This window comes from Arvicanthis niloticus, chromosome 30, assembly GCF_011762505.2.
Source record: "Arvicanthis niloticus isolate mArvNil1 chromosome 30, mArvNil1.pat.X, whole genome shotgun sequence".
In the NCBI taxonomy this organism is placed as follows: domain Eukaryota; kingdom Metazoa; phylum Chordata; class Mammalia; order Rodentia; family Muridae; genus Arvicanthis; species Arvicanthis niloticus.
The window spans coordinates 22534680-22562464 of record NC_133438.1 but is presented as its reverse complement, the minus strand read 5'-3'; the positions used below and the strand labels follow the sequence as shown (position 1 = coordinate 22562464).

Below are 27785 nucleotides of genomic sequence, written 5' to 3'. Positions count from 1 at the left end.
TTTATAACTGTAATTTTGCTACTTATGAATCATAATGTAGCTATCGGACATACCAAATATACAGGATAACTGCATGGTGAGTGGCCCGAGTGGGTCGGGACCCACAGGTTGAGAACCTCTCTTTTGGCTTTTTTTTTTTTTTTTAAATCTGGTGTGCATAAGTGGGGGTTCCTGAGAATTGCTAGGGCTTTTTGTTTGGGATCCAGTGGGTTTGTCCAGCAGGTGTTTGATGCGGGACACGAGCGCACTCTGCAGTGGCAGAGGTGCGTGGTGGGCACCGCCTGGGGTGGGTGGGCTGGGCGTGTGCCTAAGCGAAGGAGGAAGGGCTTGTGGCGTGTGAGCTGCAGGATCTGGGTGGGGAGTGAAAAATGAGCCTGGGGCTCTATCTGTCAAAGGCTGTAGCCACAGGGCTGACTGTACTTGAGTATCCTTTGTCGCTTACTAGTGAATTAAAGATGTCCCTTTACAATTAAAACATGAAAAACTAGACCTAGCCCCCCCCCCCCCAAAATCGTTGGAGGTTGGAGCAGTATGCTCACACTCTATTCAACCGGTTACCCCACACCCTTTCAGCTCCCGGGTACGTCCGGGTCCAGGCGCAGTTGAAACCCTGAAGGCAGGAGTGTCCCCCGCCCCCATCGAGGTGCAGTTGAGTGGAGGCGCTGCTATTTGGGGTTCGGGAGTCCCGGAGCCTACGGAGAGGAGAGAACGCGGTACGGCTGCCGTATCACCGAAGGCGGCCACAGCCGGACCCGGTGTGAGCCGGCGCCACCCTAGCCAAGGAGCGGGGTTTGTGCAGGAAAAGGCGCCTCCGGGACCCCGGCCGCCCCTCCCCAGCCCGGGCTCCCCGCCCGCCCGCCGTCCCGGCCTCGCTGCGCGCCAGCAGCAGCTCCGCGGCGCGAGAGGCGAATGGGAGCGGCGGCCAGGCGGGCTGCAGCTCGGGCGACCGCGGAGGCGGCGGGCAGGGCGCGTGCGCACTGCAGGGGCGCCAGATTTGGCGGGAGGGGGAGTGTCCAAACCTCTTTGTTTGATGGCATCTGTTTACAGAGTTACACTTTAATATCAACCTGTTTCCTCCTCCTCCTTCTCCTCCTTCTCCTCCTCCTCCTCGGTGACCTCCTTCTCCTCCCCTTTCTCCGGAGAAACTTCGCCCCGGCGGTGCAGAGCGCCGCTGCGCAGCCGGGGGAGGACTCAGGCAAGGCGGAGGGCAGCGGGAGGCGGCAACCGGTGCGGTCCCCGGGGCTCTTGGCCGAGCCCCGGCCCGCCTCGCCATGGCCCGGAGACCCCGGCACAGGTAATGGGGAGCCTGGGCGGGCGACCTCGGGCTAGGGCGCGCGGGGATCCAGGCATCCGGGAGCAGGTGGGAATGCCTTCCCTGTTGGTTTGCGGGGCTGTCAGCCGGTACCTTGGTAGCAGAAGCCACACTGGAGAAGGATGAATGGAAAACTCTGTGAGAAGCGCACGGGTACAGTAGGAAGCATGCCCAGAGGCTCGGTTTTTTTTTTTTTTTTCTTTTCTTTCTTTTTATTTTTTTTATTTTTTGCAAGTTGCTAGGGGATAGGTTTCTCTTTGGTGGCGGGGGCGGGGGGTCGGCACTTTTCAGCAAAGGACTGAACGGTTCCAACAGACCCGAGGAGCCCACCAGGTGTTTGGCTTGATGCCCCCAAGTGTCGGCGAGGGAGTCGCAGCCTAATTGCTGCATGCATCGAGGTGTGTTTGCACTTGAAGAGCATATGGCAGATATAGGATTGTTTAGTGGCTGCAGGTAGTTTATTTAAATTTCATTCATTCATTATGGTGGCGAGAGAGGTGTCAGCTGACAGGCAGGACGCTGCAAAGATTTTAGGGGGACAAAATGGGTTTTCAGATTGTTTTAAACCCTGTTTTTTTGAAGATTCTTGTACTTGTTCTGGGAGAAGCTTTTATTTCTATTGCAAACATTGCACGCGCCCGCGTCGCACATGTCACCGCACCGGCCGAGATGATGTGTGTACCCTCTTTCCATTTTGGCCCCACCTTTGGGAAGAGGGATCCGAAAGAGAGAAAAGCTCGTCGGAACTGTCATTTACTGGCCGCTCAAGTCCGGCCGGCCTCGGGATTTCCGGAGGACACGCCGGGGCTCCCAGACAGCAACGGATGCGGGAGTTAGCTCGGTGGCGGTCGTCACTGGGCGCAAAATGCTGGAGGCCAGCGGCACCCAAGGCAGCTGCAGCGCACCCGGGGCGATGTCGCCGCTCTTCTGGGCCGCGCACACGTGGACGCAGCTGAGGACGCCGCTGCTCCCGGCACTCTGCTCCAGCTGCCTTAGGTAGCCTGCCTCTGGCAAAGCCACCGCAGGACCCTAAGGAAGATTCTGGAAAAAAAAAAAAAAAGTCCGCGGAGACAAAGTCTACCCCCCCCCCCCAGCCTTTACACCTGTGGTTTGACTCTCGCTAAACTTAATCTTTCTTTCTTTTCTTTTTTCTCTTTCTTTCTTTCTCTTTCTTTCTTTCTTTCTTTCTTTCTTTCTTTCTTTCTTTCTTTCTTTCTTTCTTTCTTTCTCTCTTTCTTTTCTTTCTTTCTTTTTTTTTTTTTTGCCATCAGGTACTGGCCCTGCAGGGCGCGGGCTCTGGGAAGTTGCAGGAGCGCGTGGGCGTGGGCCCTGCAGCGCACCCTCGGGATGGGCCAGGCGGGGAGCGGCAACCGCTGGGCATCAGAACCAGAAGGGGGTGAACTGGGGAGACCTTGAATCTTGGCTCCCAGTGCCTGGCCCGGGGGCCCGCCGCGCCGGCCTAAGTGCCAACCTTTAAGAGGTTTCGCCTTTCGCTTTTGGGACCTAAACCGCCAGCGCCCGGGTCACCTGTTCTGCAGAAAGCTGAAACCTGCAGCAGGAGGAGGGAGTTAGGAAGGGGTGCTCCGAGGAGGTGCCGCCCGGGCTGGCCGCCCCAAGGTTCAGTCTGCACGGGGCGTGGCCGCGCAGGTTCCCTGCGGCTCCCAGGTAGCCGGGAGCGGAGGCGGCGGGGAGGGGCGGGAGCCTTGAACTTGACTCAGGGGGAAGAGAAACCCGGCTGCGGGCTCAGAGCCGTTTCTTGCAGGGCGAGCGTCAACTCGGCAGGGATTATTAACCAGGTCAGCGAAATGAGTCTGAACCCCTTTTCTAGAATCACGTAGCGGCCACAGGCACTTCCTCCCGTCCCCCTCCCTCTTCCCAACCCCCGTCCCCCCCCCGTGTTCTTTTTCGTTTCTTTGCACGGTTTGTTTCCTTGATAGAATTTAACATTCATAGTTGTACTCTTGTAACCACACCGGCTCTCGCAGGTGGAGCAGTCGAGAGCATCTAGCTTGAAAATCAGCCTTTGAAAGTCCTTTGACTGTTGGGTCTGAGATCTTGTCGGAGCAGATAAAGGAAAAGTTATTTCAGGTCCTTTGTCGAAATTAATCATGCTACCGAGGCGACCAGGTCATTTTAGAGCAAGGAAGTCGCATGCAAAGCTCAAAGGCAAGCCCCTTGCCAAAGCTGACAGCATCCTGGGCTCGCCCAGCTGCCTCTTATAGCCCTTCAAGATCTGCAAGAGTTACACGCCATATTTCACCCCAAGACTGGCTTTGCACATCTGCCCAGGGCTGGCTTTTTAAGAGGTACGGAAGACAGTAGAGGCATGCGCTCTGGAAAGTACCTTATAAATAGAATCCCCGCCCTAATGTGTAAGATAGGATCCACGAGAGGGAGGGAGATTTGTCCAAGTCAAACAACTAGGTGCGGAGAAAACTAGAACTGGTGGGGCTTTGCTTCTAGAACCCCTGGTCCTGTGTGAGCCCAGTTCTCCCTCACCTGACGGTCGACTGCCCCCTGTGGGCGACTGAGGATGTTGCTTGTTTTTAGATTAAGTTTTGGCCAGAAGAAAAAAAGCTTATTATTTGTTTGGAAAATGCCCACTGTGCTGAAAGTGACACCTCCAGATCTGGGACAAGCCTAACAGGCGAATCTAATGAGTTAAATCGGTGGCTCCACTCTCAGGTCCAGTTGGCTTTCCGTGGTATCCCTGATACGTCACAAAGGGATGCTTCATCCTGAAAGCTTTCCCAAGTTCCTTCACTCGAAAGGGAATTGTCACTCAAAGATGATGATTTACATTTCTTGGCTCATAACTTTTTTTCCTTCATAACACCGTGTTGTATATTAAGGAGAAATTTGTAATTATTATTGCTCAAAGGTTATTTACTGCCTCCTGCTTACTGTAGGAAACAAAACTGCTCTTGGTTGAAAGGATTTACACCAAGTGGAAAAAAAATTGCAGATCATGAATAAAGTTTACTGGGATTTTTTTTTTTCTTTTTGGTGGTGTTATTTTAAGGTTAGATCACATCCTGTCACCATGAAGCCTGAACTTCATGCTTGCTTCAGTTTGCTGCTCAGAATTTTAGATGATGAAAATCCCAGTGTTTGGTAAACACTTTTGCTTAACTTTTAGGGGGCTGGAAATAGACATTTAGTGAGTTAGTCCAGGAAGACAAATCCTACTATGAGTGTAAGTTTGCTTTTTAAAAATAATTTTCATTATGATGTTGTCTTATATCATTTTACTGGTCTGGATTTGATGGGGTTTTTTTCAGTTTTACAATGGTGAATTTTAGTGAAGTTGTTCAGTGTATAATTCTTCATATTTTAAGTTTTATAGAGAATGGTAGCAAAAACTAAACTGCAGAATTACTCTGTTCAATACATGATTGATAAGTTTGGAGTTCTTTCAGCTGCCATAAAAATTCACGCTGTTACTCAACCCAGTTTAAAAAAAAAAAAAAAAAAAAAAAAGGCTGTTTTGAAAACAGTCAATTTTTTTTTTTTAACCTGTAGATTTCATCTGGGGGAATCCCTTGGTTTTTAATTAGATACATTGTAAGATATTTTAGACTCCGTTTAGTCAGAGACAGAGAAAACAAGAGTAAGTGGGATTCTGAATAGCTAGTGCCCTGGTAATGTGCTCAGTTACTCTGGAGACAGCTTTGTAAACACAAGCACAGCCTGGGGAGAGCAGACCTTGAGTTTTGAATGATTTGTTCTTCATGCTAATTACAAAACAGTTTGAGGGTTGTATCCTTTCCCAGGTCTTGAGACCACTTCTGATTAGTTTTTTTTTCCCTAGCATCATGGTCTTTAGGAGCTGATCACAACTATGCTTTTGAATGTATTCTGGTTTGGTTTTCTATTTTAACAGGCTACCAGCACTGTTGAGACATACTTGTTGGTCTGCTGTGTTCAGAAATTATTGAAATGATTTGCCATATGCCAAAGAGTTTGAGAGTGTACTTATAGAAAGGACACGACTTCTAGTTCTTCTCATTCTTCCTTAACGTTGACTTTTAAACTCAAGTGTCGAATGGTTGGGAGTTTGCCAGATGTGTAACTTGTCACTGATCTAACAGCAACAGGTTCAGACATGCAGAGCAATAGAAAATGCCAGGGCTCCTGGTGTCTCTGTGGATACTAGTAACAGCAAAAACCAGTTTACAAACACTACAGCAACAGAATACCGAAAAACCTCATTACGCAAGTTTGCAAGGTTTTGTCTCTGCAGACTTTTTAACAAGCTTGCTGAAGAGTTTCTGTATGTGTTTCATAATCCAGTCGTTCAGATCCTCTGCCTTCGGCCCATGTGTGTCCATTCTTATTTCTGCAGCATCTACAGTAGCGATGAAGATGATGAGGACATTGAGGTGTGTGACCATGACTACGATGGGCTGCTGCCCAAATCTGGAAAGCGTCACTTGGGGAAAACTAGGTGGACCAGGGAAGAGGTAACTTGTCATTTTATTAAAACATAGGGAAAATATGTAGACTCTGTAACTGTTGAAAACTGAAATTTCGGCTAAACTCCATGTGCTCATCTGAAGACTCTTGAAGAGGTTATCTTGGCGTGCTGTACAGAATGGTCACCCTCTCCTCTCCCAATATGTTTGTTCTGCTTTCTGTTCCCAACCCGTTTATTGTTCCTTGAATGCTCTCTCCTTTTTCCTTTATAGTTTGCCTGTCTATTTCTCAATCTGGAGTCTCACTACTCCTTACACTTTTCCATTGTATCTTTACACATTGCCTCTTCTGTGAAACTATTACTGGCTGCCATCTTTAAGGCTGGATGCACCCTCCTGTGGTCCCATGCCACTGGGCACATGCTTGGCTTTACTGGTGTTTTACATGTATGTCTTTCCCAACACACTGCAAATTTCTTGAAGGTTAGGACAAAAGTGTCTCTTCATCTTTGTGCTCCTCGAACCCAAAAGTATTTGCTAAAATGTAGGATTGTAATAAATGTTCTCTGAATAAATTAATGTACTGCTGTTTTCTAAGCTCAGGCAGTCATGGAACTCACTGTGTTGTAATATAGTCATTGATTATTCTTTACGTATGATATTTCACAGACCTATGTCCGTGAAAGATTATTCTGAAGACAACCAGTAACAGGCGAAGATATGCCCGCTACCTTCTAGAGCAAAATCGTTAATGTATGAAGAAAGGATTCTTCCTTCTTTACTGAACTATGACACTGACTGTGTGCTTAAAAAAGCTCCTGAGAAGAGCTGGAAGGACTCCAGGGAGGCACTTAAGGGAATGGGTGTTCTGTCTATCAGGGCCAGGCACATAGATGCTCTCCTGGAGTACAGAAGTTCTGTTGTTAACTATGGATTCCCAGATTCTGTCTGTCTTGTCATGTGTGAATGGTATCTTTGCAGAAACCTATGAAGACTGTGTTTACAAAGGTGTGCATGAACTAGCATGTCGATGAGTCTATGAGCTGATTCTCATGAACCAGCATGAGAATGTCTAGTGTCTTCTGTGTTCTGACAGATTTGGTCATTCATAAACTCTGAACATATTGATGCAGAACCTTAATTATTTTACTGCATTAAGTACACTTCCGAGATAAATATGTCAAATATCTTATGCTTTGTATATGAAGAAGAATGAACCAATGGGAAATTGTCTCATCCATAGTCCTATCTTTTTCTGGGTTGAATGGTGACTAAGTTTAACACTAAAATTCATTTTTCCCCATTCAGTAAGTGTCAACATCTATTAAACACTAACACATGCCAGGCTTCACTGTTTTTACATAATGGTATTGTGTAATCTCCAGATAACAGTGTTGATACTACAATTCCTATTTTATAAATGACAATAGAAATCTGTTTATATAACTACTCAACAGCTGTGTCAAAGTAAAAACTTTAATGTGCCTGTGAATAAATCTATGCCCAGTACGTTACATTAATATTGGCTTTATTTGAGTGGTTTCAAAAGCCCCTCCTCTCCCCACCCCCACCCGTCCCCTATCATGAGGTCCGTTCCTTTATTCATTAAACTTGGACAGAGCTATTCAGTAAACAACTGATGTCCTAGGATTGTCTTTACATTGCCTTAGGATGAGAAGCTGAAAAAGCTGGTGGAGCAGAATGGGACAGACGACTGGAAGGTCATCGCCAATTATCTGCCCGTGAGTTAGATGCTCACTTGCCCTTCCTTTCTTTCTCTCTCTCTCTCTCTCTCTCTCTCTCTCTCTCTCTCTCTCTCTCTCTCTCTCTCTTTCTTTCTTATTTTGAGAATAGAAAATCTCAACTGGATTTAAGAAATTCTAGGAGAGTTTATGAAAATACTACACATTTGTTCATGTAGAGGTAAGAGGAAGAGACCCACCCCTAATTTTTATACCTGACTACACAGCATATAATGAGGTTTCCAGAGTTACTATCAAGAGATTTTGATTTTTTTTTTTCAACAATTGCTCCTTGTTTTGTTTTAGAAGACCCTGATAATATAAGTTAACGTTCTGATGGGTTGTTACAGGGTAGAATTTTAAACTTTGTATTTCCTCCAATTTAGCTTCTAAATTCCCCATTCTCATCAACAACCTCATTTTGGCATGTGGGTTTAAAATTCTAGAGTGCCTTTTGACTTATACCCTTCCAGCCTTCATCTCAATGATAAGCCGGGAGCCTAGGGTTTCTTTACAGTCCTCCTTGTCTGCTTCATCCCTACGGTCTGCTCACAGGGCAGCCGCCCTGCCCTCTCTACTCAGCAGTTTCCTACTGTACCCTTTCAGTTTTCCACCGGTTTCAAACACTGTTAGCTGAGGGAGCTATTCCTAACTGCTCTGCTTGCCTAGGGCGTCTGAGTCCCCAGGTTTGGTCTCCTGTATCAATAAAACAACAAAATCCCAGCAGTGGGACACAGATTCTCACACAGCGAGTGAGCTGCCTTGACCTGGCCCATTCTCTCTCCTTACAGTCCCGCTGCTCTCCCTCCTCTGCCCGCTCTGTTTCCTGCTTCCTCCCCACAAACAGGTTTGGCTGTGTTCATTTCTGCTTTTTCTCCTCTGGGCTTTTCTTCCTGCTGATTTCACCCCGCAGAATGTTCTCTCTTGCTTCTCCAGTTAAAAGCTCTGAGCAGCCTCCACAGGCTGTGTCACGAGCTCTTGAATGCCTCTGAAGGAAGTAGAGCCTCATCTTTAGGGGTCCTTTTCTCCTCACCCCAACAGCACTTGACTTAGGTCTCCTCCTACAGATAAATTCAGCCTTTGGTGGCAATCAGTTACATGTCCATCTTTCTTCTTCTAAGATTATAATGTCTAAGAAATTGAGAATGTTTTATTATTTTCACTCCTTCTAAATATAAGTGCTTGTGGTCCTAAGCACACTGAGAGGTTTGAAAGGGGGCACTTCAGTTCTTTAGGATGGATTTTTATTGAGGTCTGGCATGTGGAATCTCTAACACATCTTAAGTCACAAAGGTACAAACCACAGACTGAGGTTAGGGTTAAGTCATGTTGTCATATATGTGTGTAATATGATGCCCCTTCTATGCATGTGCCATATGTATGTGTAATATGATGCCCCTTCTATGCATGTGGCATATATGTGTGTAATATGATGCTCCTTCTATGCATGTGGCAGACTATTCCCTCCAATCTTAGATGCAACCTGGATATATATTGTCTAATCTGTGAGCACGGTGGGATAGATAGGTAGGCTTTCTGTACACACCTCTAAATGTTCTTAGATGTTTTCACTGTGTGTCGTCCACATGTAATCCCTACTGAACAAAGGCTTCATGCTCTTCACGTCTTATCTTTGCAATGTTGTGTACTTTGTCTAGAACCGGACGGATGTGCAGTGCCAACACCGGTGGCAGAAAGTGCTGAACCCTGAGCTCATCAAAGGTCCCTGGACCAAAGAAGAAGATCAGAGAGTAAGTCCTGCCTCCATGGATGTGTGACTTGCAGTGAAGAGTATTGTTAAAGCCAGGTTCTCACCCCACGGAAGCAATTGCAATTGTATTCTGACGATCTTGTATCATTGGATCTTGATGACACTGACTCTTTCCGTAACATTAAAACACAGCTTATTTTTCTGTTTATCTGAAGGTGATAGAGCTCGTCCAGAAATACGGTCCGAAGCGTTGGTCTGTCATTGCCAAGCACTTAAAAGGGAGAATTGGAAAACAATGTCGGGAGAGGTGGCACAACCATTTGAATCCAGAAGTTAAGAAAACCTCCTGGACAGAAGAGGAAGACAGAATCATTTACCAGGCACACAAGAGGCTGGGAAACAGATGGGCGGAAATCGCAAAGCTGCTGCCTGGACGGTAATACTTGATCAACAAATGTATTGATTGGGAAGAACCAGGGGGTGGTCGCTAAACACGCTATGTGTGTGTGTGAATTACATTCTAGCAATTATAAGCATTTTGTCAGATGAACCAGAATCATTGGCTTTTAGAGGTGGCAGAGATTGTTCTGTTGGACGACACTACTGCCACCTCAGTGGCGAGCCTCTGGCCAAGCCTTTTAGCTTTCCTTGACCGTCTTTCCTCCATTGGTGAAATAGCGGATTTCATGAGCTAATGTTAGGATCAAGTAAAATGAATGTAAGGTATTCCATTTTTCCAAACACCTATATTCACTTCATTCACCATTTGATTACTGTTTTTTTTTTTTTCCTGTGACTAAAAAAAGGTTGTATATGTCTAGAATTATCATGACAACTTCAGGTTTTTTTAAAACTAATTTCGGTGTAACATCTTCATTTTATAGAACAAGGTGGAAAAATGATGCCTTTGTGTAGGATAATTATGAAAACTCACCTTTGACCCACTTCATTTACATGATCGATTTTTATCTATTTTGATAAATATGTTTACTATAAATTTTAAAATAAAAGATACTAAAAGTATTTTTATTCTTGAGCTTCTTAACCCCAAAGTGGGGAAAGGATTTTTTTTTCAAGGATGGCTTATCTAGAATTTCCTAAGTGTTGCACCAATAGGGCACCTCCCTCCCTCGTGGCTTTAAGAAGCCATGGATCTGGTCAGAGGTCCTTCCTCCCATGTGGCCTCAGAGGATATGCTGTTGACTTTTCTAAAGACTAAGGGGCAACTGAACTTCCTCTTTTTTTTTTAAACACACATTTCCCCACCCCCATGGAAATAGTAAAAATATTTTTACTTAATTTTTTTTTTTTAAGCTGAGAAACTTTTCCTGGAAATGGAAAGAGTTTCGTGAAAACACCTTGTAGTTTGAAGCTGTACTAGGGAGCTGAATGAGGTAGCACAAGCCTGTAGTCCCGGCATTCAGGAGGTAGAGGCAGAACCATCTGGAATTCAAGGCCAGCCAGACTACTGCTACCCAGTCTCAGGAAAACAGCCCCTACTCCTCCCAAAAGAAAGAAAATATCCTGGGGCTAGTGTCTCTTGTGTAGGGTCTTGCTGAGAGTGGAGAATACTGTTGCATTCATTACACATGCTCCCCTTTGTCTGGAGTGGTTTCCAAAAGGGGCGAGGGGTTTTTGCCTCACACTTGGTGCTTAGAGTTATGAGAGGAATAGAGTAGGCACTGAGGCTTTGTCATTGCTATTCCCGAGCTAAGTCCCTGCTGTTGGTGTGTCAACACTGCTAAGCCACAATGTAAGAACTTTAGACCAGCTGGGACTCTGAGTTCTATTACGGTCCAGTGGCATATGACTACTGAGAACCCATGCTTTTATCAAGGAGTCAAAATGATAAAATAAAATTTGCAGGAAACTCAATACATCCCAAATCACATGAGCAAGAGACATCTGGATTTTCAGTTAGGCGGCAAGGCAGAAAAGACGAAGACATTAAAAAGAGGAAAAGAAAAGTTAGTAGGACCACAGTAATTAAAAAGAGAAAATAAAAGTGGAACCTCAGAAATTAAAGGTTTTTTTTTTTTTTAAGAAACAGTTTTCTGTCAATTGACTGTAATCTGAGTTAAAAGTTTTATAAAGTTTGTATGTGGTATGGTTCTACACAGGACTGATAATGCTATCAAAAACCACTGGAACTCCACCATGCGTCGCAAGGTGGAACAGGAAGGCTACCTGCAGGAGCCTTCCAAAGCCAGCCAGACACCAGTGGCCACTAGCTTCCAGAAGAACAATCATTTGATGGGGTTTGCCCATGCCTCATCTCCATCTCAGCTCTCTCCAACTGGCCAGTCCTCAGTCAACAGCGAATATCCTTATTACCACATCTCCGAAGCACAAAACGTAAGCCACTCCCAAGAACATAGAGGGAGGAAAGAGGCTATGTCAGTCCGGGTCATAAAAATACTTTACAGTCTATGCTTTGCATGGTCACAGACGGCCTTCAGCTAGACCCACTGTGGGAGGTAAGGGGAAGATACACTTGACTTATGTTTCTGGAAACAAGAATGAGAAGTAGTTTGTCCATCACATAAAAGTAGTGCTGAATAGAAATCAAAGTCGCTTGTTTCTAGTTTTTTGTTCCAAACCTGATTTAAAGATAGTTTTTGACTGTAAATGTACTTGTATATTGTTAAGTCTTAAGAGTAGGTAGACGAAGATAGATGCATGGTCCGATAGCTTTCTTTTACAAAACGAAACATTGATGTAATATTACATTTAAGATCATAACGAGGAGATAGCTGAACTCTGAAACATGAAGGGAGATTGTAAGTTCAATTCTGTCAGTGATCTGAAGAAAATGAATTGATGGATACAGACAGTAAATGTTTACCTTCTTACTCAGAGTCAAGGGCAGCACTGTGATATTAGTTCCGTGATGTTCCCCTCTACCCTCACTTGGGTTGGTATCACTTCTTCCTCATTTCTAGACATTCGAATCTAGCAAAGAAATCTCTTACAGGACATGGGAACGAAGTCTAAAGAGGAGACTATCAAGAAGACCTTATCATAGAGCCAATGATAAAAAAAAATGACAAAACTCACCGAAGAATCACAGAGATCATATGCAAATGTTATGTAAAACATATTCATGAGTAGCTTTCACTCGGCTCTATCCGTTTCTTAGATTTGACTACAGAATTTCCAGAAAGGTCTCCGGTGAATGAATTATCATAAAAGCTTCTGTGCTTTTTATTAAAATGGAACATTATTCTAAGAAAAGTACCCCTGGTGACAAATCTTTTGCCCATCCATGAACATTTTCCCATTGTTCCTTTCTCTGATTGAGAAATGTTTTCTGTTGGGATAGACAGACAGTATGGGCCTCACTCCCTATGTTTCTTGAACTAGTTAGCTAATTTTAAATATCAGACTAACTGTCAAGTTAGAGAAGTTTTGTTTTGATTTTTTTTTTTTAAATCATTCTGTGAATTTTATCAACCAAGTACTTTTTCCCTCGGTCCCAGAACAAAGCTTTAGAGAGTTGAGTCTCCCAAAGCACTTGCTAAGTAGGAATGACTTCGTCTTTGCTTTGCTTTTCTGGTCTAGATCTCCAGTCATGTTCCATACCCTGTCGCATTGCATGTAAATATAGTCAATGTCCCTCAGCCAGCTGCTGCAGCCATCCAGGTGAGACCATCTGATGGGCAAACCCGTTAGCTGAGCGAGGCACCACTTTTAAAGAACACTTTTCTACATACACACGTATTTTATACCCTGTAATAGAAAGAAAAACTAACTGTTTTGCCAACCTACTTTGGGCTAGCCTTTAACCTTGGTGGCTTCTGGAATTTCCTGATGAATCTGTGAGCATGTGCTCTAGCCTCTGTGTTACCCCTTGTTGCCTTAAGTCCCCTGTCACTTTGAGCAGGTAGTGGTGAGTTCCGTGGGGTGATTCTGCACGGAAGCTCTCTGGGCTCAGACCTTGTCTTACTCTGCTTCACTTGAAACTCTAGAGACACTATAATGATGAAGACCCTGAGAAGGAAAAGCGAATAAAGGAACTGGAGTTGCTCCTGATGTCAACAGAGAATGAACTGAAGGGACAGCAGGCATTACCAGTAAGACTGTTACCTCGAGATGGGCAGCTTTGCTCAGTACTCTTCTCCTTCCTGTGTCTTCTCTTCTAAAGATTGTCTCATCCAAGTTCTGTATATGTTCTAACAATGCTCAAACACCAGAAACTGCTACTAATAACTGATAAAAGTCTGTTAGTCTCAGAATGTGCATTAACTGAACTCGAATTCACTGTTTGTTTTATAGTATAGGACCACAGTACCCACTTGTGACCTTCAGCATCTACATTTTAATGAAGCACAAAGCTTATGTCCATGCTTTGCTTGTTTGTTTGATTTCTTTACTGTTATCTTTTGTAGCCTGTATTTATATATCTTACAGCCTCAAATTCCATTTGAAGTGTATTTAGTATATATGTGTTTTTAAAAAGGGATATATATATACAACCCATTTCATTAAATGTTTGCTATCTTTTGTTAGCATGTATGAAAGCTCACCAATTAGTAGTGATAATGTCTTTGTGTAAACACATACATGTTCCCATAGGTGTATGCACATATGCATGCAGATATATGTGCATACATGTATTCAAGCCAGAGAGGTTGATACCAAGTATCTTTCTTGATAGATCTCCACATTAAAAATGTAATTGTAGTTGTGTCTGCATGTGTACACATGCAGTGTGCACTTAGAGGTAAGAGGACAACTTTCCAGAATTAGTTCTTTCCTTCTACCGTGGGCTTTGGGGATGGAATTCTTTTTGAACTGCCTAGTCATCTTGCTAGCCATCCAGCTTATATTTTGAAATAGGGTCTCATGAAAACTGGAGCTTGCCCATTTGCCTGGGCTGAATGGCCATTGTCTCTACCTCTCCAGTGTTGGGTGTACAAACTTGAACAGCTGTGGGTGCCTGAGGACCAAACCCAGGTTCTTCTGTTTGTATGGCAGTCACCTTTCAGACTGCCATACATCTCCCCAATGGGCTTCCCTTCCTTTTTGTAGTGACAATTAAGCCTAGGGTCTCACACACTCTACACAGCCCACTGCCCCCGAGGTGCAGCTCTAGCTCTTGTGAGGACCGTTCCTGAATCCTTGAATGGGCAGCTAACTGGGAAAGCGGCTTGTACTTTGGAGATTTGGTAGTTTAGCCAAGAAGTATGTGAAGAGGGATATCCACTAGGAATTCTTCAGGCGAAACGTTTTACGTCCTTTGTTGTTGCTGTTGGTAAACAATAAAATAATGTGCTTGTGCTAGTTCAGCCACTTTTGAACTTAAGTTACTATTTTGCAATTTCTCCTCTTGCATGGTCACACTGTAAGGGGACTTCTGTTAACTTGATTGACTTTCCTAACCACATATACTCTGCAGCTCTACCTTGCATCAGTGCAGCTTATAGCCAAAAACAAAACAAAACAAAAAGCCAGTAGAAGCAACAGAATATGTACAGATAAAAGCAATTCTAACCATTGAATCCTTTCAATGGCTTAACATGCCAATAGGGCCATTCTCACATCATAGCAATCAGGAGCCATTTGCAATTAAACTCCAATGGATTTCTAAGACACCTAAAACTTGTATTCTGCAACAGTCCCAAGGTTTAACATTTGACTAAAATCATAGCAACTGAAGCAATCCTGAAGGTATTAATTGGAGAGCTATTGCAAAGCTGTCAAAAAGGAAACATCTTGACAACTGTCTGGCAGGCCTGAGTTTTGGATGAAGCAACCACTTTTTATCTTGTCTCCACCGGCATCTGATACCTTGTGCAACATTGTTGCTAAGTTTCTTCTTCCTTTCTTCTCCCCATTCTTATTTCTACACACCCCCTTCCTCAGACACAGAACCATACTTGCAGCTACCCTGGTTGGCACAGCACCTCCATTGTGGACCAGACCAGACCTCATGGAGACAGTGCACCTGTTTCCTGTTTGGGGGAACACCATGCCACTCCGTCTCTGCCTGCAGACCCTGGCTCTCTACCTGAAGAAAGTGCGTCGCCAGCAAGGTGCATGATCGTCCACCAGGGTACCATTCTGGACAATGTTAAGAACCTCTTAGAATTTGCAGAAACACTCCAGTTTATAGATTCTGTAAGTAGAATTGCTAAGGCGTGTTAATGTTTCTGGAAGAGGAATTGAGAACTGGTGCATCATAAATCCTTGTCATTTTCTATAGCAAATATGGTTTGGGCCTACATTCTTGTAAAGCGAAAGACCTTTAGTTTTGACGATTCCATTTCTCTCAGCAGTCTGATTTTGTAGGCTACCCACACAAAAGGCAGCTTTCCATTTTTTTTTTCCTTCCAAATGGGAATAATGAAGTTCTGACTTAGGACAGAGGGCTCAGAATGAGAGCTGAGTCTGAGCTATTTTTAACAGAATTTCTTGTATTTTGTTTATTTCTTTATGATTCTCTAGAAAAATTTCTTTGCTGTTTTGGTTTTGTTTGCTTTTTGTTTTGTTTTGTCTATTTTGGGACAGCACATGTGGACTTTGTTTTCTCTTAGCCTTAAAGATTTCAGTTCAAGGGTAGGGCATAGGTGTCTCTACAGAATACTGAACATTGATTAACAATCTCATAGGTTCACCGAAATAAACCATCTTGAGTGAAACAAATTTGAGCTCAGTCACTCAGTTCATTTTCTTGCCCTCCTAATTGGTTAAAAAGCATTTATTTTCTACACAGGGGACAGGGCCAGCTATTGCCACAATGTATCATCTAGAAAGGTTTTCTGTTTGCTTTAAATTGCATGCAAAAGAGAGTGCCTGAGCTCCCCAAAGTAGATGTGCAAGGTAACCCATGGACTCCTGTGATGCCCCCAAGCTAGAAGGCAGGCAGGCAGGCAGGCCCAGCGGTTTCTTGCACGCAGCATCCATCGCTCAGTGCTGTATTGGGGTGATGGTGGCGCTGTCACATGCATACCATCTCAGAGCTCTGTGCCTCCCACGTTGTTTCAGGATTCTTCATGGTGTGATCTCAGCAGTTTTGAATTCTCTGAAGAAGCGGCAGCTTTTTCACCTAGCCAGCAGCACACAGGCAAAGCCTTCCAGCTTCAGCAAAGAGAGGGCCATGGGACTAGACCTGTCGGAGAGCCTAGCCTGAGGGTGACCAGGCGAGGGCTGAGCGAGGCTTCCCTCGGCCCTGCCAAAGCCTCACCCCCTGCGAGGCACAGCGTGGTTCCGCTGGTCAGCCTTCGAAAAAGGCGGGGCCAGGCCAGCCCCCTAGCCGCTGGAGACTCTAGCTCCTCCCTCTTTGCTGACGTCATCAGCTCACCTTCCAAGCGCTCCCCTGTCAAAAGCCTACCCTTCTCTCCCTCGCAGGTAGAGCACAATTTCTGCACAGCAATTACTAATTTTCAGCAGACACCCGAGCCTTAATAATTAGAAACTAATGTTTTGAACAAATGACTAATGAATGCCGTCCTGGCGGATTTAATTCTGCATTGAATCTCACTGGGGTAAAGGTGGCTGACTTCCTAGCATCTGGGCTGGTTGAAGGCCCACTGGTGATTTTGTCGCATCTCTTTCTCTCGAAGTCTTGGTGTTTTGAAAGATGGATGGGTAGTTGCATGGGATGTGTTTCCGTTTCCCTTAGCACCACAACTTGACATCACCGTTCCTCCCCTCTTCTCCCATGTCATCCTTGCCTCTTAAAATTTTAACGTGTTTTCTGCCTCTTTGTTCATTGACTACTAAGTGATTGACTGACCCTGGGGAGGAGGGAACCAAATTATGATTACATAACATTTGGATTACAACTAGAAAACGAAACCATTATGCCCCTTCTGTAAGTGGGAATGTTTACGGACGCGATGAAAAAGAGATGCTTCCGAAAACTAACATTTTCAACATTGGGTCTTTTAAATTTTGCTATGATATTTTACTAAGGCACTGTTTGCCAAAGAATATTCTTATTTCATAATAGTGCTTTTAAGGTATACAACACTGTAATGCTTAGCGGAACCACATGTTTCTAAATTATAATTGAGACAGTTTGGCTCCTTAAAAATTTTTTCCCAGTTATATCTGTTGAAGGTTTTGTATTTTGTTTTGCTTTACTTCATTTTATTACTATTATTGGTTTTTGTGGTCCTTAGAATCTAACCTGGGGCCTCGTGTGCTCGAGGGAAGTGCCCTCCCACTGAGCTACACATACTTCTGGACTTGTTTTTAAAAGAACTTTAAGTATAGAGAAATAATCTCCCTATTCCCCAAACAGGTGGGTTCCCCCTCCATATTTTCCTAAACTGTGTTCTGTGAAATCATTTTTGCAAGACCTAATAGATGTCTCAGGAAAGATAATTAAGTAGACATAAAAGTTTGGCAAATGCTAACTCGGGCTTTAAAAGGCCTCTTTACTAGAAGGTCCTTCAGACTTGGTGTCTGTTTGGATTTTTTTTTTTAATTTTTCATATTGCAGATAGTCTTTTATTCTGCTCAGCTTGCCTCATGTTCCTGAGCTCAGAAGAGATCCTTGCTTCCAAATAACTGTGACTACAGCCAGCAGCCACTACGCCTGACTCCCCTGAGAGCCCTAACTGTGCTCATCACTCTTTCCACTGTCTTTCCCAAACCTGTGTTACCTCGGGAACTGCAGGATTCTGAGAGCTATACCTTCTAACGGGATAATTTCCCACATAATGCAAACCTTAGATAATATTAGTCTAGGGTATTAGATCACTAAACCGAGCAAACCAAATATGAAAGAAAAAGAAAATAATTTTTAAAATGTTGCTCAAGAGCAGACATCATTCTCTTAAATGACAAGTGTCATTTACAGAGACGATTTTCTTTGAGTTTTACAAGGGTTTTAGCTTTGACCCTCTAGATTTTCTTTCTTATAAATCTCCAAACTTTGGCTTCTCAGGTGGAGTAAATCAATATCCTTGCCAACACTGAATGGTTGTTAACGTTGTCGTAGTTGGGGTTATGAGTCACTAGAGTTTACTTGCTTGCCATCTGGGTTTGGCTTCAAATTGCATAATCACAGACTTGTTATTTAATCAAAGTCTTTCTTTCTTTCTTTCTTTCTTTCTTTCTTTCTTTCTTTCTTTCTTTCTTTCTTTCATATTTAGTTCTTGAACACTCCCAGCAACCATGACAATTCGGGCTTAGATGTGCCTACCTTATCCTCCACCCCTCTCATTGGTCACAAACTGACACCATGTCATCGAGACCAGACTGTGAAAACCCAGAAGGAAAATTCCATGTAAGTCTCAGTTCAATAAGAAAAATGTTTAGTTTATTTATATTAATAAAACCCCTTATATGTATGTAATGCATTCGTTCACTGCATGTGTCCTGTGCATTTCCATAATGACTACATCCTGAGTATGTTATGACTAACCAGGGCAGAAAGTCGGAAATGAGCTAATTACCTTTTGTAGTACATTCTATTGTTTCATATGCATGCAGAATTCCCATACAATACCTCTGACGGGTTTCTCTTTCCACTGGTTTTCAATATCATTATTAAAAACAAACAAAAGAGACTGAAGCCTTCAGAATAAAATTGAGAACGGTACATGGTTTATATTTTTAATCTTATTTTTTCTTTTTATAATGAATACGTTAGGATCTTTTTACATGCAGGAATAAAGATGCATGTATGTATGTATGTATGTATGTATGTATGTATATATGTATGTATGTATTTCAAAACCCAGGGATGATTAAGTAATTGAAAAGAAATGCATTCTTATTACTTCCAAGGAAAAACAAAGTTTTAGACATTAACATATTTTCTTGCTTTGGCCCCATTTGAAGCAGTACATAAGAGTGGTTTGTAAATGATACCAGATATCACAGTGCTTGTTAGCATTGTACAAATCCAGGGCTATTACCTGTGTCTTCAGGCCCATTCTCAAAAGCTGGGAACTACTTCAGTGCTCTTAGTCTTGGGGCATAATAGTTCGAAAAATTTGTAGATCTGCAGTATGATTTAATACAGAGTCACCATCCCTTAGTGAATGCATGTGGTTAATGAGCGTTCCCCTCTCTTGTCAGTTACAGCCTCTCAGTGTCCATGCTGACGGCGTCATAAGGGAGACGTGTCTTTTTTTTTTTTTTCTTTTCTTTTCTTTTTTATTGAACCTTTGCTTGTTCTCTTCTTTAGCTTTAGAACTCCAGCTATCAAAAGGTCAATCCTCGAAAGCTCTCCCAGAACTCCCACACCGTTCAAACACGCCCTCGCAGCTCAAGAACTTAAATATGGTCCTCTGAAGATGCTAGTAAGTTCAAGAAAGGTCCTTAGATCTAGTGGGCTTATGCATGTAGACAAGTTTCCTCTGATCCAGAAATATCCACTCTTCCCTTAGCCTCAGACCCCCTCTCACATAGTGGAAGACCTACAAGATGTGATCAAGCAGGAATCTGACGAATCTGGAATTGTTGCTGAGTTTCAAGAGAATGGACCACCATTACTGAAGAAAATCAAGCAAGAGGTAAGTTCCCCTGGCTGCTTTGTGTACTTTGAACTGCCTGACATCAGTGCTAAGTGACAGTGATGCTTTTCATGAAAGACTGTCATGCAAGCAAGTTGAAAAGCACAACGTGGACTCCAACCTTCCCTCTGGAAAGTCACACTGGTGGGTCAACTTCTTTAGACAGAAAAGATGCTAGAAGAGCAAAGGGAAGAGCGCAGGCTTAGCTTATACTCTTCCTTGAACATTTATTGATGATTGACAGTAGTAATCACACAGATGCAAAGAGAAAGACTGCCAACCCAAATCATGATCAAATTAATTAGAGCAAGCTCTTTTATTTGCCTGCACAGGCTATCTCTCTGTAAGGCAGGAGATTAGCATTGGATATGGGGAAAGTAAGGGTTTTTATAGTACGGGAATAGAGGGTTTCCAAATGGAGGATTTGGCAGGCAAAAAGCCAGGATTAGAGGAGCCGAACACAAGCATAACAAGTTGGTCAGAACAACCTCGTAAAACAAAAAAAGTAAAACAGGCGGTCATGATAAGGTGGTCATAATAACCTTTAAATCAAAAGTATGGTTGCTGTTTCCTGGAACAGGCAGTATAGAACCATTTGAAGGCAAGGTTATAGGTGGACCATAATCCAATACTTAAGAAACAGATTTAATCATAAACAGGGATGGATTTAGTTTGTCTTTATTGTAAGATGGCTTTCAAGCCTAAGATGGAGGCAGGTTGGGTTTATCAATAGAGGGGGATGGGTGGGAGAATGAATAGCCAGGCAGACGACAGATAAATAGATGCTAGATTCATTCCTGTTGTCTAAGGACCAAGAAATGGTTTAAGAGTGACCATGCCCAGAGAATGTAGATTCAAGTTACCCCGAGTGCTATGACCCCTCAGAGAACAGGAGTCTAGCCATCAAGAATCAAAGTGTTAGCTTATTGGGAAAGAGGCACTTCCAAGGAGGCCTGAAGTTCTTTCATGCAAGGCCTTGTGTTTGTGAGAGTGGGTAGAAATTTATGCCCGAGAATAAATGCTTCCAGGAAGTCTTTCTTCCATACAGAGAATTTTCTGTTTGCTTCTAGGTGGAGTCACCGACTGATAAAGCAGGAAATTTCTTCTGCTCAAACCACTGGGAAGAGAACAATCTGAACACCCAGCTGTTCGCTCAGGCGTCCCCTGTGGCAGATGTCCCAGTAAGTATCCATGGAGCACCAGCCCTTCTGTGATCATGTGTCCATAGAGTCCCGTGTGTGGCATGTGGGAGCCAGTGCCTTTAGTACTCAGTCTTTAGAACACCTGGTTTCTAAATATTCGTACCCACATGATTGTTTTTGCGTTTGCTTTATTCGACTTCTAAATGTTGTATTTCCTCCTACTTAAGCAGTGTGTTGTTTGGCTCCTTGTGGTGTCTAGCATAGAGTCGATCACGGTGTGTAGCAAATACCTGGCATTTTAGGAGCCTAGCCTAGGGGTCCTTACATAGCCACAGGAGAATGGTCTGATACCAGATACTCGTGTTCCATAATTATAATGGCACAGTATTTGCATATAACCCATTCTGTCCTCCTGCGTACTTTACATTGGTTTTAGATTAACTCGTCTCTCACATTGTATAAATGCTGTGTTAATAGCACTTCTCTGTCTTAGTGTTTTGATCCGTGAATCCACGGATGCAAAGCAGAGAAGCTCCATCACCTTGCTCCTCTGGTTGTCACAGTCCAACTGTCTGTGGATAAGCTCTCCTACATCTTATGGACTACTAGAGCTAAAGAAAATTGTTAATACTTAGTGTGTTAACTGTTAAGCACCATTTCACGGGCTTTAGATGAATTAATTCGTGCAATCCTCAAAATAACATGGTAACATTTTCACTTTCATTAAAGCAACTGTGAGTTGGGTAACTTAGGGAGTTGGTTGCTCAATATTATATATTTAAACTGGGTGCTGCTGCATTGGAACTTTGATAGTCTGTTTGTAAACACCATGCTTTCACCATTTGTAGAATCCTGCTGTTGATTTGTACATCTCAAACGCCTCTGTGTCAATATATAACAAAAAGACTTCTCATTAGCACATCTCTTTAAATTCATTTAGTAGATACATAATATGTCCCACACACTTGGAATTAAGTGGGACCCTACAGGGTTTTTATCATTTGCGTTATGTTTGCAGCAGTGAGATGTGAAACCTGTATAAAGTTGACTCCTTTCAGCTCATAGACAAGGACATTTCTGGTGGATACTTGTGTTTCCTCTTGCTGATGTGTGTCATCTCACAGTAATCTCTTCAGAGTTAGGTCTGTGTTCACTCTTGTATTCTCCCGCCTTATTTAAATTTCAAATGATTCCTTTCCCTTTAGAATATTCTTACAAGCTCTGTTTTAATGACGCCTGTATCAGAAGATGAAGACAATGTTCTCAAAGCCTTTACTGGACCTAAAAACAGGCCCCTGGTGGGTCCCTTGCAGGTAATGACTGTTCTAACATTTTGTGTCTTAAAATTTTCAAACTGAAAATCCGTTACTTTTACCTTGTTTTTAATGTTTTATATATAAAGGAATGATATTCTAAAACAACGTCTTAATGTCTAGAAGTGAGCCTATGGTGTTTTTGTTACTAATCATGTGAGACACTGGAAATTCTCTTTCAATCGGGGCCTCTAAACATGATGAAGTGAAACATTTTTTTTTAACTGTAACTGAGACTGAGATCATGTGTTGCCCTAGGCTGTATCAGTATCTCCTTCTGCTTTTAAACAATCTTTAAAATATGTATCCGTGTAGTTTATTTTTTTGTTTCAGAATGTTATTGTGTATTCTCTATCGTTAAGCAACCAAGGGCTCAGAGACTACATTTCTAGTGAAATGGGAAATTAGCTAGAAAATAATTGTAATGCCTTTGACTATGAGAACAAAAAGGCAGCCATCAGTGTTGGTGGGCCATCTGCCACCAAGTTTTAATATCAAAAGAGATGTCCCTTGTAACTCTGAAGTAGGTGTGTGTTGATGAAATACAACAAATTCCAAAGTAATCCTGAGCCAAGTGTGAATAAGAATGCAAATTTGTTCCCTCAAATTAGTTGAAGCCGTTCCAGACATTAAATAGCCTAGGACCAGGCCAGCTGCAATTCTCTCCCCTCTCTTCCCCCTTTGTTACTCAGAAAGAAACTCTACCCAGCAGATAGATAGACTGGTTAGAAGTAAGGAGTCTTATCTGATGCTGTAAATTCAAAGGCAGTGTAAATGGTGGTAGCTTTTGAGAGCTGATCGCTGTATAGGACTGTCCCGCCACTGTGGTATTCCTGCTCATCCCAAGTCGGGAGAATCTTAAAGTCTGACCTTTTCTAAAGTATTTGTGTTGTTTGCTATCACTTAAAACATCTTTATTAATTCTTTAAGGATTTCATGTGCTGTGTTTTGATGATATTCATCCCCAAGTCCTCCTTATCTCCTCTGAGATCCCTGGTCCCCAGCTTCTTGTCCTCTTTGTCATTGTTTTGTTCAATAACCTACTGACCTAATTTGTGCTGTCCATAATACTGGAAACGACCCATCCACTGTAGCAAGCTTAACCTGTCAGAAGTCTCACACCCTTAAAGAAAACTGACTCACCCTCCCCCAAAAGTCACCAACTGTCCATAGCTCTGCAACTGAGGGTAAGGGTTCATGAACCCCCCACTCCATGCTACATACAGTGTTGACTGGATTGGTCTTGTGCAGCCTTTGTGAGTTTGTGAATGCCATGGTCCTGTCATGCCCAGAAGACACTGTTTTGCTTCAGACTTCCCCCGTCTTTGGCCCTTAGAATCTTCTACCCCTCTTCTGAGTCTTAGAGAAAGTTGTGACATGGATACTACATTGTGGCCAAGGACTTCTCAGTCACATATTCTCTATGTTCAATAACCTGTTGACTGCAGTTTGACCAGTGGTGAGTTTCTGCTTTAGCCATCATCCAGCAAAACAAGAAAAGTATCTGATGAGGTCTGAGAGCTTCACTAATGTACAGGTGGAGAGATAGGAATTTAGAAAGCAGCTCAATACTGTTCTATTGAGCAAAATAATAGTAGTAGATTTACAAATGGGGCCTATGAACTCCCTGGCCATGGGTTCTTGGCCAAATTTGCAGGCGTATTCTAACTTCTATGAAGCAAGTCTTAATAAGTTCAATAATAAAACGGTTGGTTACCTCTGTAACGTTTGTGCCTCTGTTACTACTATGGGCATATCTTGTCACATGGGTCATTATTGAAGTTCACAGTGTTCACAGCTGGGTAAAACTGATGATAGCTCTCTGCCCTCTCAGCAGCCTGCATAGCGTCTTCTCGTTCCTGGTCAGTGATAACTCAGAAAGGCAAACATATCATGCAGATTTTATTGCTGGATCTTTATATTTGTGTGTTTAATTTGGATGGCCTGTATAATCGAGGCACCTGGAAAAGATTCATTGGTGGGGAGAGGGAAGAAAGATCTTAAGGGGGGGAACAATTGAACAAAGGTGAAGGGGAAAAGGAGGAATAATGGTATAAGTCTGGGGACAGACTAGAGGACGGGTTAGGAGAAAGATAACTAACATAAAGGATGTTTGAAAAACCACTTGGAGTTCCACTATTTTATAACATATAATTTAATTTACCCTACGAAGGGGATTATGCTCATTTTATAAGCTGTAGAATAAAAAGGCCAGTTCTAGGTGCAGGGTACTTCCCCTCTAGTTGTTGGTCAGGGATATCCTAGGAACCCCGAAACAATACAGGCTACTGCCATTGCTTGTGGTGTTAAGACTCTGCTACTGAAGACACCACATGCTTCAGTCACAGGACATGGAGAAGTCAAGTTGGTATTTGCTGTCACCTTTTAGGACAACTGGATGAGTTGTAGACACAGATACTTATTAACTCAGTTGGATTGGGTCCCTGCAGCTTTCCTCAGGCACTAACTGCTGTGATGAAAGTTTTCGGTTGCCCTATGCAGAGAGAACTCAGAATACCTCAAAGGTATGGAAGGTGAAGAAGAGAGCACACTTCATCCAGGCCTAGTGGGACTCAGGAAGGGGATCACAAGCATGTCAGTGCAAAGGTAGCTATTTAACCCAGAGCTCATCGTTGCTGCAGGGGGAAAGCCTTGCCCTGAAGCATGTGGCGTCTTCACAAGTATAGAGAAGTGTAGCCTGACATGAGGTTGCATGTCTTTAATCACAGCATTTTGGAAGCAGAGGCAGGCAGATCTCTGGGTTTGAGGCCAGCCTCGTGTACACAGAGTTCTATATCAGCAGACCTACATAGTGAGAACACATCTTTAAAAATAAGAAGAGAAAGGAAGAGAAGGAAGAACATTCATAACTCCAGAGTAAATGTGTGAGAATATTTGGTGACAGTAATTATTTCATATATTGAAAACTTGTGACTGTGCTCCTAAATTTGAATCCTATCAGATTTCAGCTTTGCCAAACAGTGGCTAGGCCTGACTATTCAGAGCTAGATATATCATGGGCTAGATATAAAATTTAATAAAAAGTAGGTTGTCTGACTGAAAGGGTCAATCCTTACGGTCCAATCTTTGAGGCAGGGTCTCTGCTACCGTGTAAGCCGTGCTTGCTGGCGCGTGAGCTTCTGGGGACTGGCGAGTCTCTACCCCAGTGTCCACATAGGAACGACATGCTTGCATTACTGCCTCTGGCTTTCATGTGGGTTCAAGGGATCCAAACTCAGGTAATCAGGCTTCTGCAGCAAGTATTTTTACCCACTAAGAAAGCTCTCCAGCTCTTTTAATAAAAACTTTTATTTTTAATGCTATTAACATTTTGAAAACTAGTCTGGGACCTTATCAACAGGGGCATCTAGCCTCTGAAGCCACAGACACACATATGATTTCTAAAATGTTTCAGACTGTTATGTGAGTGAGCACTGAAGGATGAATCGAGGGATCCTGAGTATTTTAATATGTCCCTAATGCCCTTGTCTCAATCTGACAATACTTTGCTATATTCTTCCTTACCTGTGAGGGTATAATTTTTATCCCCTCCCCACAGTGGCACCTGAATTGTGGCTGATATCAAACATTACATATAGGATATTTTACATACCTATCACAAAGTCTAACTTATAGACTAGACAGTGAGATATTAATACCGAGATACATGTATGATAATAAACTGTAATCTTACTCTATTGAGTAATGATACATTTTAACCCTATGAGTTGTTTATTTCTGCATCTTCTGACTACATTTGCCCCCAGGTAACTGAACTACAGAAATACTGAGGGTGGGGCATAGGGAGATTCACTGGTTTTCCTGCATTGGTGATTTTGTTTGTTGAAACATAATGCCATTTCCGGTGTTTCCACTGATAACTCAATTGGATCTGGTAAGGCCGGTCTCTCATCTGTGGTATTGGGGACCATACTGTGCATTTATTAAATAGTCTGCCTTGAATACTTTCTTTCCATTTTACTGTGAAGTGAATATCCGACAAAAGCAAATTAAAGAAGGAAAGGCTTGTGTTGGCGCAGAGTTGGAGGGTGCCATCTGTCATGGCGGCAGGAGCTTGAGACAGCTGGTCACACCTTCCCCAGTCAGGAAGCACAGAGCAATAGGTGATGCTGTCCAGTTTGCTTTCCCCTTTTTATGCAATCCAGGACCCCAGTGCAGAGAACAGCACTGTCCATATTTAGAGTATGTCTTCCATGTTCAATTAACTAATCAAGATAATTCCTTACAGCTCCTCCCAAAGGCTTGCCCCTTGGAGTAATTCCATTTTGTCAAGTTGCCGATCACTGTCAGCCTTCTCGCTGAATAAAGAACGTTTCGTATCATCTAAAACTTTTCTCCTTTGTACTTTTAAAATAAATTAAATTTTAAATGGATCTTTAGCCAAATCATTTAGATATTTTTGACACAACATAGTGTTTCATTATTTTGGATTTATTTTCTTGAGATGAGGTCTTACTATAGTATAGCCCAGGCTGGCCCCAGATTTGTGATGATCCTCCTGACTCAGTCTCCTGAGTGTTGGGATTGCAAATTGTAATTCATTGTGCCCAACCTTTAACTGAAACAACAAAGTACAATTCCCCAAATATTTTACAAGTTGAATGTTTTAGAAAATATAAAATATTTGCCACTCATCTAGTGTAATAAATTGCAATGTAATTAAACCCAGTTTTAATAATCACAGACTTAATTGTGATAATAGCTCTTTAGACAAACCAGTTATTATCATGCTGGGGTCTACATGCTAAGTGACCCCTGTGTTTACCTATTATACCTGTGTTTCTAGTGAGTGTGCTATGATTGAATAAACATGCATAGATGTAAGACATCTCACATCTTAAAAATCCGGGAAGCTGGGATGGAGGTATAGATGATGACATAACAACTGCTGAGTGTGTGAAAGGCCGGGTTCCAGCCCCAGAACCACTGACTTAGAGAGGGAGGAAGGAAGAAGGAGCAGAAGGACAGATTGAGGGAGGGAGGGAGAGCGAGAGAGCGGGAGATCGAGGAAGGGTGGGAGAAATGTGAAATACAGGAAACTAGATGTATTATATTTTATTATGATAAATTTCAAACACACTGAGATATAGAAGTGCTAGTGATCGCAGCAGCTGTTAATAGTTTGCCATGTTTATCTGCTTTTTGTGACCCACTTAATGTCAGCCCAGGCAGTATAACATCTTATTCAAAAGTATTTCCAGAGTCTAAAAATAGAGTCTAAAATGTATTTCCAGAGTCTAAAAATGGTGTTTCTGTAGAACACCACACCATTATCATACATTAACTACCATTCCTCAATATTCTGATTCCCAGAATTTAATTTAATTTTCTCTATTAGCCAGAAGAAATGTGTCTATCTTACTTGTTTGAGTAAACAGAAGCATGAGAAGGTTCTGAGCTACTGAGCATTGTTTTCTTATTCTGTTTTCAGAAGGAATTTGTTGAAGCTGCTTGAGCATTAATTATTGGGTTTCTTTCTCTATTTAACATGTTTTTGTAATTCTCAACCATAAAGCAAATGCACTCACATTCTCCCAGCATCTGTGCCTCTCACGTGGCTCAGTGTGTGTGAGACTTTTTCATCGTGTCGTCGTCAGTGCCTAGCCTATTCCCCAGGTTACGTGTGGTGCAGGCTGGAGTCTAGAAGTGCGTACAAT

General features: G+C 42.8%; 1 protein-coding gene across 7 annotated transcripts in view; it reads left to right on the top strand.

Moving 5' to 3' along the window:
* Positions 1–1023: 1023 nt before the first annotated feature.
* Myb (MYB proto-oncogene, transcription factor) overlaps positions 1024–27785 on the top strand; it is a 35657-nt gene continuing 8895 nt past the window's right edge. The window contains exons 1-15 of one of the 7 annotated variants that reach the window (XM_076928096.1): positions 1024–1294; positions 5658–5775; positions 7398–7469; positions 9128–9220; positions 9396–9616; positions 11301–11535; positions 12742–12822; positions 13149–13253; positions 15046–15300; positions 16168–16530; positions 18285–18418; positions 19325–19439; positions 19527–19652; positions 20723–20833; positions 22000–22107. In XM_076928096.1, coding sequence (XP_076784211.1) covers positions 1272–1294; positions 5658–5775; positions 7398–7469; positions 9128–9220; positions 9396–9616; positions 11301–11535; positions 12742–12822; positions 13149–13253; positions 15046–15300; positions 16168–16530; positions 18285–18418; positions 19325–19439; positions 19527–19652; positions 20723–20833; positions 22000–22107 — 2160 coding nt within the window. In that variant the 5' untranslated portion in view covers positions 1024–1271. Of the gene's footprint in view, positions 1295–1718; positions 1766–3241; positions 3619–4327; positions 4427–5657; positions 5776–7397; positions 7470–9127; positions 9221–9395; positions 9617–11300; positions 11536–12741; positions 12823–13148; positions 13254–15045; positions 15301–16167; positions 16531–18284; positions 18419–19324; positions 19440–19526; positions 19653–20722; positions 20834–21999; positions 22108–27785 lie in introns of those variants that run through there. The other 6 variants (XM_076928095.1, XM_076928092.1, XM_076928093.1 and 3 more) reach the window with 6 other exon arrangements.